The sequence below is a fragment of the Phyllobates terribilis genome, unplaced genomic scaffold (genome assembly GCF_046119375.1).
Source record: "Phyllobates terribilis strain yellow unplaced genomic scaffold, ASM4611937v1 Scaffold_9__5_contigs__length_417890890, whole genome shotgun sequence".
NCBI lineage: Eukaryota > Metazoa > Chordata > Amphibia > Anura > Dendrobatidae > Phyllobates > Phyllobates terribilis.
In genome coordinates, this window is record NW_027362769.1 from 49,562,534 (window position 1) to 49,573,409 (window position 10,876).

General features: G+C 40.4%; 1 protein-coding gene across 1 annotated transcript in view; it reads right to left on the reverse strand.

The window, feature by feature from the left end:
• Nucleotides 1-599: 599 nt before the first annotated feature.
• Nucleotides 600-10,876, reverse strand: part of MAIP1 (matrix AAA peptidase interacting protein 1) — an 11,613-nt gene continuing 1,336 nt past the window's right edge. Inside the window, exons 2-5 of the mRNA XM_073646441.1 lie at nt 6,123-6,194; nt 3,410-3,536; nt 1,442-1,592; nt 600-835 (exon numbers count right to left, since the gene is read on the reverse strand). Coding sequence (XP_073502542.1) covers nt 757-835; nt 1,442-1,592; nt 3,410-3,536; nt 6,123-6,194 — 429 coding nt within the window. The 3' untranslated portion in view covers nt 600-756. The remainder of the gene's footprint in view (nt 836-1,441; nt 1,593-3,409; nt 3,537-6,122; nt 6,195-10,876) is intronic.

Here is a 10,876-nt window from a genome sequence, read left to right on the forward strand (position 1 = left end):
GACTTGTGAAACCGGCCTAATGGTGTTATCTGCAAGAGGGGGACAAGGCTGCTTCTAAAGGGTTATTCTACTAGAAGAGGAAATAGCTGAAGGGTTAATTGGGAAATATAGCGGCTTCTAAAGAGTAAATCTGAGTCTCAAGAGTCCACAGCAGACACATGAAAAACTGGTACCGGATATTTCTACATGAAAAAATGTCACCGCAGCTGTTTCTTCTACAACGTAATACAGAGGAGTCCATCTTTTATTGCTTCAGATATCACTACATCCAGGAAAGAAGAAATCTGCAAAGATTTCCAGTATGTTAAATGCAACACACCCATCAAGTCTCACACAGTGGTATCCTGCCAGCTCAAAAGCAGGAAGTCTCACTTGTCTTTCAAGATGGTGAGACAGTGGAGAATCGTTCATCTTTCCTCTCTCAAAAGGGTCAGAGCTTTTATACTAAGTTAGGTTTATTTACTTAAACCTGAAAAAGGGTCTGTACACTGGTGGGAACAACCACCATACACAAGACTAGGATTGTACAAGTATACGTTTCTTCTTTTGAAAAATGTTCTTTTGTAAAAGTGAATAAAGAGATCAAAAATCAGAATAAATATATTTAACATTATAATTTCAAAATATCATTAAGTCCATAATTGTATACAAAGCAAAAGTAGAACACATCATTTTAATACTCATAATAGTCATTCAGGTTAAGAAGAAAAGAAACATGGGTGACACGGGCAGGGTAATGCCAACTGTCTGTTTACGTCATTCTAACAATTTTGAATGTTCAATGCGTGTGATGATCCAGTCTGGTCTTACTCCTTGGGTAAATTCTCTGCGAAACCTGCAATGAGAACAAAAAATTGTCATACAGAATTGATCGGCCAAAGTGATAAGACTATCATGTATACCCCGCTAAAAGAACTGATCGGCCAAGGTGGCATTGGTGTCAGAGACACCCCATATAAAACTATCATTACTGTACTAATAGACCAAAGCCAGAGAGGTGGCTTATAAAGGAACAGTAAAACATAAGCTTCCCGACACATGAGAACTCAGTTTGATGTTTGTATAATTCTAACAGGGAGAGAGGAGGATGATGCTGCCAGACACCACTGGCAACAGGTCATCTCGCTTGAAAGCAAACGGATCAGAAGTTGAAATTCCGACTGCCCGATCCTTCTCTTTCCCCGGCCTCCTCCTTTAGGGGAGTTGTGAGGCCCTGCACTATTTATTAATACCCCACATGTATGTATTTTTATTGCTTCTTTTTGAAGTAGGTTGTTTCATAAAGACCCCCTTCTATGAGTATTTCTCAAACGCTGCTTCCTCTTGCAATAACCGCTTGTTGCCAAGTGGTCTTCTGTAAAAAAAAAAGGCTTGTCTTCATGTGACACCCGCTGGAGGAATAGAACAGTGTATCGTAAAATAATTTTAGAAGACTTCTTACTCATAGTTTGCAGTGAGGATACGCTTAGTGTCCTTTACATTTTCGTTCCCCATCACAACTTGAAATACTTTTGTTCCCTCTAGCTCTTCATCAGGAATATCAGCATAGGACATGTACCAAAACCGCATGAGTATACGGACAAATTTCCTACCTATAAAAAACAAAAACATGCTTACTGTCCATTCTAGTGAACAAACATACACAGAGTGACTAGTGTGAAAGAAAAATGCATTTTACATTCACCTGTTGGTTTTTTTTTGTGCAGTATGAGATGTCAATCACACTATTTATTTTACCATATAACGTCCTGGAAAACAGGGAACAAAAATGCTAAGTGCAGTAAAAAGACAAAAAAACACCACAATTCCTCCACCGTTTTTGGTAAAAATGATATGGCAACATTATTCTTCATGTCAATAGGATTGCTGCTATATCGAAAATATATAGCTTTTTCGTTTTTTTAGTAAACAAAAAAAAACAAATAAAAAAAATATATATATATATATATATATATATATATATATATATATATATATATATATATATATATATATATATATATATATATATATAGGATTGTGGTGCCATTTGCCAACACACAATGTTTTATTCCGTTTTAGTTGAATTTTTGGGATGAGTTATCACATGGGTTAAATTATTTTATATATTAATAGACTGGACTGTTAAAGGGGTTGTCTGATCCAAAAGGACAAGTCTGCAGTCTCTCTATGTGACTATAGACCTGTGAATCCTGACATGGCGCACGGGGAGGAGTCTCCTCTGTCAGCGGCAGGAACGGTGGTCATGTGATCACAAGTATGCGATATTCATACTCCACGCCAGAATCCACAGTGCATGCATTGTGAGGATTTACAAGTCTGCAGTCACATACAGTGACTGAAGACTTGTTGTTTTAGACCAGACAACCCCTTAAAAGAGGCGGCAATACTGAATATGTTTATGCTTTATTTTTTTAATTTCCACTTTTGTTAAGAGGGAGAAAGGAAAGGCCATTATATTTTCTTGTCTTTTTTTATATTTGTAAAAACTTTACTTCAATTTTTTTATCCTCCCTTTATGGGACTTGAACTTCGATCATCTGACTGATTGTTCTATATACTGAAATACTACTATGTTGCAGTATATAACTGAAATCATGGTCTCCAATGAAGCCAATGGCTGGGCTTTACAGCAGTCCCATCATGGCAGCCATGGGTGCATTAAGCTGCTGTTACAGGCAGATGCCAGCATCTGCAGGGTATGGTGCAGTTTCATCTCCTGAGCCTGCTCTATACACCCATACAGATATGTGTCATACATGGATGGAGGCTGTCGAAAGGAGTTCAAATGTAGTGACAGGAGAAAATAAGTGTACATTTGTTTTTAGGAATTTTGGAGGACCAACCTGTATGAGATATATGATCCGTCCACAGATATTTCCCATTTCAGCCTTTCTTGACTGACATAGGGGATAACTGCGTCCAGGCACTGGTCACAGGATGTGAAGCTGTGGGAACATAGCTGCGCTGCATATGTAAATCACAATGTACTAAGGTCTTTCATTTCTACGAGAGTTGCAGAAATAGCGACGCTTACACGTGCTGAAATGCCTCTGCAATGCACAGCCATGTGAACATGCTCCTAGGATTTACTTCCTCCGGTAGTACGGGAGGTCAAAGATCACATGTCTTTTACCTCCACTACTGTCGCCGCTGTCTCTGAAGGGGGTGAATATACTAAACTCCACATAATGTCAATTTATATAACATGTGATTAGGAGGTTAGATTCATTTTTCATTTTGTAATCGGTTTTTAATTAGCCAAATCAGAACTTACTCTATGACCAGATGTGATAGAAAACCTTTAGGGGTGATGAGCAAAATGTATTTTTTTTTAAACGAAAATATGTAGCAAGGGACGAAAAATAAAGAAACCATTTAAATGTTTGTATTTGTTCCTCACACATACCATTATCATCATAATAAATAGCTACATCTCCAGGAAAAGAGTACATAATCTCATCACTCTCAGCGGCCAGGGCATGTCTGTAGTTGTCAGAGAGCACTGAACATTTTTCCTTCACGTCTTTCAAGGTCTGCAGCAGAAAAAAAAAGAAAAAGTGTTGGTTACTTTTTAGATATTACAGATGTTTAAGTGTACCCTCTAAGCCTCAGTCCCTCCGAAAATGTAACGACCGCAAATAAAGATGGAAACAAGGTTCACAAATAGAAGTAGGAATAGTTCTGTCTTTAGCAAGGTTTTTCTTTTGCAGGAGGGGACAAATATGTGAGATAATGGAGACCAGCAGAGCCACAGAGGATCAATATTACTAAATAGATTGCAAATCAACTCTGCCATAAACGACACAGAACATACAAGTAATCAGATGGCACCTCCGAAGTATCAACGTTTTATCAAATCATTATATTACAAGACACCTAACAACAAATAAAACCACTAAAAGGTGCACAATGCCTGATCCTAGCTGACATACAGTCTGAAGACCCCCAACATGAACGTTTAATCATTCCTCCCGACAACACTGATGTCCATAATGGAGAAATCAAATCGCATTCATTGAGAAGAAACACGATAAATGCATCAATCGCAGGCAGGCAGAAATCTAGAGAGACTTGGGCACAGTAATGCAGTACCAAAAAACATGAGAATGTATTTATAGAGAATCTGTCACCAGATTTTTGCTACCCCATCTGAGAGCAGCATAATATAGGAGCAAAGACCCTGATTCCAGTAATGTATCACTTACTGGGCTGTCTGTTGCAGTTTTGATAAAATTACAGTTCTCTGCTATGCTGCAGATCTACCAGTTCTCTGAATGCTGAGCTCTGTATAACCCCACTCACACCGCTGATTGGCAGTTTTCTCTGTGCATAGGCAGAAAGTGGCCAGTCAGTGGTGGGGCAGTGTTATGCAAAGCTCATGAATGGTGGACTACCTGGCAGCAGGTTTACTAATCCTCTAGTGATTAATCTCCTGATGATAAATCTGTGATTTTATCAAAACTACAGCAATCAGCCCAGTAACTGACACATCGCTGCAATCCGAGACTCTGTCTCTACATTATGTTGCTCTCAGATTAGGTGGCAAAAACCTGATGACAGATTCCCTGTAAGCTTTGGAGATATCAGGACTTAAGTATATACCAGCATATCATGATATCCGGAGAGAGAACTCACTCCATGTGGGTGAGAGTCCCACGCGTATTGCTAGCCTGCCAGCCTTGTTAGGGGGCTTTGACTGTGCTTGCTAACCACTTTATCCGCCATCATCATGCACACCAAGGCCCACATTCATCAAATCATTTTCACTAGAATTATGGTGTAAAAATGTTTGAAATGTCAACAAAAATTTGTGCAACTTGCAGTTGCACAAAAGACACAAAAATGTAGCGACTTTTGGTGTTTACGCCAGTCCCACAACTTCTGGAAAAGAGGGCGAGGATTATGCAGGAGCGGGTACTGCTGACAAATTTCATCATGATTTATGCCATAAAGGTGGTGTAAATTATGACAGAAGTGTACTTCAATCTATTACTGGAATATATCTCTTACCTCTGGCATCAGCTGAAAAATGTGTCACAATCATAAAAAGGAGAAAACCTAATTGGCGCCTCTTATTCCAGCACTTCCTTCATTAAGACTGGTGTACAACATGCCAGTGTTGATGAATCAGGGCCCAGAAGCACAGCACTGTCATTTAGCCACTTTACAACGGTAGATATATTATGTGCACGCTGTATGTCTGTATCTGAGCAAAATATCAGGAATTGTGCTTTCGAATGTAAAGAAACTGACTTCTTCCTAGTTACTTCCGGTTTTTTCACTGAAGAGGTGAGCTTGCTTCCAAGCCAAAAAAAGGGACCCGGAAGGTCACGTTTTTATTCAAATTTATCAGTAAGAAACAGATTGGTGAGACACAGATGCAAAACTGAAGCCTTTAAATTTGCATCTATGTTTCACTTATCCCTTTTGACTTGTATGGCAGAGTCTGATTCGCAAGCTCAGATCAGAATAGATCTCATAGATCTCACACTCAGATCTGTGATGTTTACACATGTGTGAACAGATCCATTCTATGGTCTGAGTACTGTTCGAGAAAAAGAGTTGGACAGTACACACGTGTGAATGAAGCCTTATAAATACTGATGTGAGAAAGTGACCTTAGAGCTGTGTGCCCACAATGAGTTTTTGATGTTGCGTAAAAAATGCAGCGTCTTACAAAGTGATGAAAACTTATAGAAATCTCAGGTCTACTGTGCTTTTTTTTTTTTAAATCAGCAACAGGTCAGTTTCTCTTGAGGGTACACTGAGTTTTATGTGCAGTTTTTTTCCTTAGACTTGCATTAGATGGTGAGAATTCACAGGTTTTTAAAAAAAAATAAAAAAAAAAATGCATGTAATCCACACATGACTATATCAATAAAGTTTTGTCAAAGCCAAATACCAGGAAGCATCAAAAACAAAGCAGCTTTATTTAAAACAAAACAGCAGTGTCAAAGATGTGATAAAAAAAAGCATGTAAAAATGCACTAAAAAAAAAAAAAAAAATAATAATTACACTGAAATAATGCAAGTAACCCAATAAATGCAAAAATGGCGCAGGAGATTTGAAACATCAAAAGCTCATTGTGGGAATGTAGTGTAATAGGAATTGCACATACCTCACTGGACACAAGATTTTCTAATGCATCATAGTTGCACTGGGACAACAGTCTGGATACAAAGGAAAAGGCCTGAAAAAAAGAAAAATACAAAAAGCATTGTTCAAGACAAAAAAACGGATTTCAAAATATATACCATATATTTTTTACATGCAAAGTTCAACATACAGCAAATAAAGTCTGGCCCATTGCCTAACGGGCACCACAGTGTGCTAAAAGTCATGCTCCTGGGGAGACCACACAAGAGCCCGACTATTCTGCTGAGGTCCTAGGAGAACTTTATGTTGCATTGAAATATCATGATGGATTCAATAACGTCAAGACAAATATAAGTCGTCCCCCCCCCCCCCACCCTTCCAAAAAAAAAAGTTCATGTATTTTAAAATGTATGACAAGTGTGTATGAAGGAGCCCTAATGGTCTCTACGCCATCAATATCTGATTTTCCGGGGCCAGAGAACTTTTATACCAAATAGGTCTACAGCTGCTGATGCTGCTCTGCGATCAGTCTCACAAGGGTTAGCTTTATTTCGGACATAATAAGATGTTTGAACCAGGGCTGTGGAGTCGGTAAGCCAAACCTGCGACTCCGACTCCTCAATTTCCCTTACAAAGACTCCCCCATATATTGCTTATATTTAAGTGAAAAATTTATTGTAGTACAATGTGAACATCAGACATTTAATCATTTTTATGATAAAATAATCAAGATATTTAGCTAGAACATAATATATATTTATTGGAATACAACTTTAGAACACAAAAAACTGTAATAAATTGTAAATATGCAAAACACACACACACACACACTACAGACCAAAATTTTTGACACACCTTCTCATTTAAAGAAATTTCTGTAGTTTCATGACTTTGAAAATTGTACATTCACACTGAAGGCATCAAAACTATGAATTAACACATGTGGAATTATATACTTAACAAAAAAGTGTGAAACAACTGAAAATATGTCTTATATTCTAGGTTCTTCAAAGTAGCCACCTTTTGCTTTGATGACTGCTTTGCACACTCTTGGCATTCTCTTGATGAGCTTCAAGAGGTAGTCACCGGAAATGGCTTTCACTTCACAGGTGTGCCCTGTCAGGTTTATTAAGTGGGATTTCTTGCCTTATGAATGGGGTTGGGACCATCAGTTGTGTTGTGCAGAAGTCTGGTGGATACACAACTGATAGTCCTACTGAATAGACTGTTAGAATTTGTATTATGGCAAGAAAAAAGCAGCTAAGTAAAGAAAAACGAGCGGCCATCATTACTTTAAGAAATGAAGGTCATTTCTTAAAAATTGGGCAAACTTTGAAAGTGTCCCCAAGTGCAGTTGCAAAAACCATCAAGCGCTACAAAGAAACTGGCTCACATGAGGACCGCCCCAGGAAAGGAAGACCAAGAGTCACCTCTGCTTCTGAGGATAAGTTTATCCGAGTCACCAGCCTCAGAAATCGCAGGTTAACAGCAGCTCAGATTAGAGACCAGGTCAATGCCACACAGAGTTCTAGCAGGAGACACATTTCTACAACAACTGTTAAGAGGAGACTTTGTGCAGCAGGCCTTCATGGTAAAATAGATGCTAGGAAACCACTGCTAAGGACAGGCAACAAGCAGAACAGACTTGTTTGGTCTAAAGAACACAAGGAATGGACATTAGACCAGTGGAAATCTGTGATTTGGTCTGATGAGTCCAAATTTGAGATCATTGGTTCCAACCACCGTGTCTTTGTGCGACGCAGAAAAGGTGAATGGATGGACTCTACATGCCTGGTTCCCACCATGAAGCATGGAGGAGGAGGTGTGATGGAGTGGGGGTGCTTTGCTGGTGACACTGTTAGGGATTTATTCAAAATTGAAGGCATACTGAACCAGCATGGCTACCACAGCATCTTGCAGCGGCATGCTATTCCATCCGGTTTGCGTTTAGTTGGATCAGCATTTATATTTCAAAAGGACAATGACCCCAAACACACCTCCAGGCTGTGTAAGGGCTATTTGACCAAGAAGGAGAGTGATGTGGTTCTACGCCAGATGACCTGGCCTCCACAGTCACCAGACCTGAACCCAATCGAGATGGTTTGGGGTGAGCTGGACCGCAGAGTGAAGGCAAAAGGGCCAACAAGTGCTAAACATCTTCAAGATTGTTGGAAGACCATTTCCGGTGACTACCTCTTGAAGCTCATCAAGAGAATACCAAGAGTGTGCAAAGCAGTCATCAAAGCAAAAAGTGGCTACTTTGAAGAACCTAGAATATAAGACATATTTTCAGTTGTTTCACACTTTTTTGTTAAGTATATAATTCCACGTGTGTTAATTCATAGTTATGATGCCTTCAGTGTGAATGTACAGTTTTCATAGTCATGAAAATACAGAAAACATTTTAAATGAGAAGGTGTGTCATATATATATATATATATATATATATATATATATATATACATATATATATATATATATATATACATATACACACACACATACTATGTAATAAACTATGTAAGTGGCAAAAAAACAGTTTTCAACAAAAACATACTAAATAACATTTGTGCAGTCTATGAATTTGTTCCAAGAGATAGAATTGCCTCCATCAGATCGTCCTTCATAGATGACCTCAAATCTGACCTAATAATTTTTGAGGCTAGAGAACAACCTCTCTACACTAACTTGGGTTGGAGGCAAAGCCGAAACCACATGGGCAACATCTCTAACAATTTCCGGGTATAAAGGAATTGCCTCATGCACAGTCAGTTTTGATGAACGGTTGAATTTTTCTATTTCTATGAGAGCAAGTGAAACATTTTGCTGAAATATGGTCAATCTGCTTGCTATAGGAGACGGAGTGAAATCTTTTTCCTTGTGGCAACGCTTTGCCTGCTCCATGTCATCCAAATACTTGTCAAAGTCAAACTCCTCATCTGATGAGGATGAAGATATGACAGCAGTAGCACTGTCAGGACCCAAGTCCTCTCGCAGTCCTCCTGTAGGCCACTCATCCTAACTGCTACCTCAGTCAGAACTTCATTCTTTTTGGTACAGATAAGATATGGATAGATAGATAGATTAATAGGGGGATGGAGAGATAGATAGATAGATACATGGATGGATGGATAAATATATGGATAGATAGATGATCGATAGCCAGATGGAGGGATAGATAGAGTGTGATAGACAGATGACAGCAAATAGTACATTGCACATATAGTTCACACATTGTACAGAGAGCACATAATAATCACCTACAATATTAGCATTAGTTACCTTCTTGTGACAGAGATAAGCAGTAGTACTTTCACTTTCTCCAGCTCGGGGCCCAGGAATCCTGTGCAGGGCAGGCACCCCTCCCCCTCCTCTCTCTGGTGAAGACGTAAGAAGACAGGACAGATGAGGGGAGATTGCCCCCTGCAGTCTGGAGCCAGTGCAGGACGGGAGCACTGCAGAATACAAGTGAGTTTTGATAGGTGCGTGCCCCTGCTTCTAGGGGGGGCATCTGCCCCCCCTGCCCCTCGCTGGCTACGGCCATGATTCACACACAGCGTTTTTGTGGATCCGTTTTTTGCAGTAAAATGCAGTGACTCTGGGCATCCAAGCAAAGTCAATGGATTTCAAGATATGACATTCAGACACATCGTTTTGCGAGGATCCGTTTTTGGGCTCAAAAACGGATCCTCACAACGAATGAGCATGTCAGTTTGTTCGGTGTTTTTCTAATCTGCTTTTGCTATTGAAAACATTATCTATGAGCTCAAAAACCTTTCAGGTGATGCAGTTTTTTAAAAAGCTGATCTGCTTTAGCAGCTGAAAAACGTATCCTCAAAAAACGCTGTGTGTGAATGTAGCCTTATATCAGGAATAGAAGAGCAGTTTATAGGACATTTCATCACTTTCCCAAATTCCTATGAAAAAATATTCAGCACATTCTGCATTGATCTACTGCACCCAATTTATTATAGATTTTAGGAGTCGGAGTCGGTCCATTTTATACCAACTCCGACTCCACCAAAATGAGCACCGACTCCGACTCCACAGCCCTGGTTTGAACGATCCCCTGACTCCCATATTGTAAAAAAAAACCTTGTTTTCAATTGTAGTATCAAACAGAATAAAAAGTATGGACGACTCTTAGCAGTGTTATAGCTGACATCATATAAGCTGGATACATTGTACACATGTAGTGGATCCATCTAGAAGTGGATCCTAAAAGAAAGATACACAGGGAACCATACACATCCTGTACTGTACTACTGCACCTAATTTTTATTATATATTTTAGGAGTTGGTCCATTTTATACCAACTCCACAGCTCTGCTACTTACAGCGTCATCTGTACAAAGAACAGGTGTATAGGGGTGCGTGTATGTACGGAGGAAGTGTGTATGTATGGGGGCATGTACGGGAGGGGGGGGCAGCGTGCATGCACGGGAGGGGGGGCAGCGTGCATGTACGGGAGGGGGGGGCAGCGTGCATGTACGGGAGGGGGGGGGCAGCGTGCATGTACGGGAGGGGGGGGGCAGCGTGCATGTACGGGAGGGGGGGGGCAGCGTGCATGTACGGGAGGGGGGGCAGCGTGCATGTACGGGAGGGGGGGGCAGCGTGCATGTACGGGAGGGGGGGGGGCAGCGTGCATGTACGGGAGGGGGGGGCAGCGTGCATGTACGGGAGGGGGGGGCAGCGTGCATGTACGGGAGGGGGGGGCAGCGTGCATGTACGGGAGGGGGGGGCAGCGTGCATGTACGGGAGGGGGGGGCAGCGTGC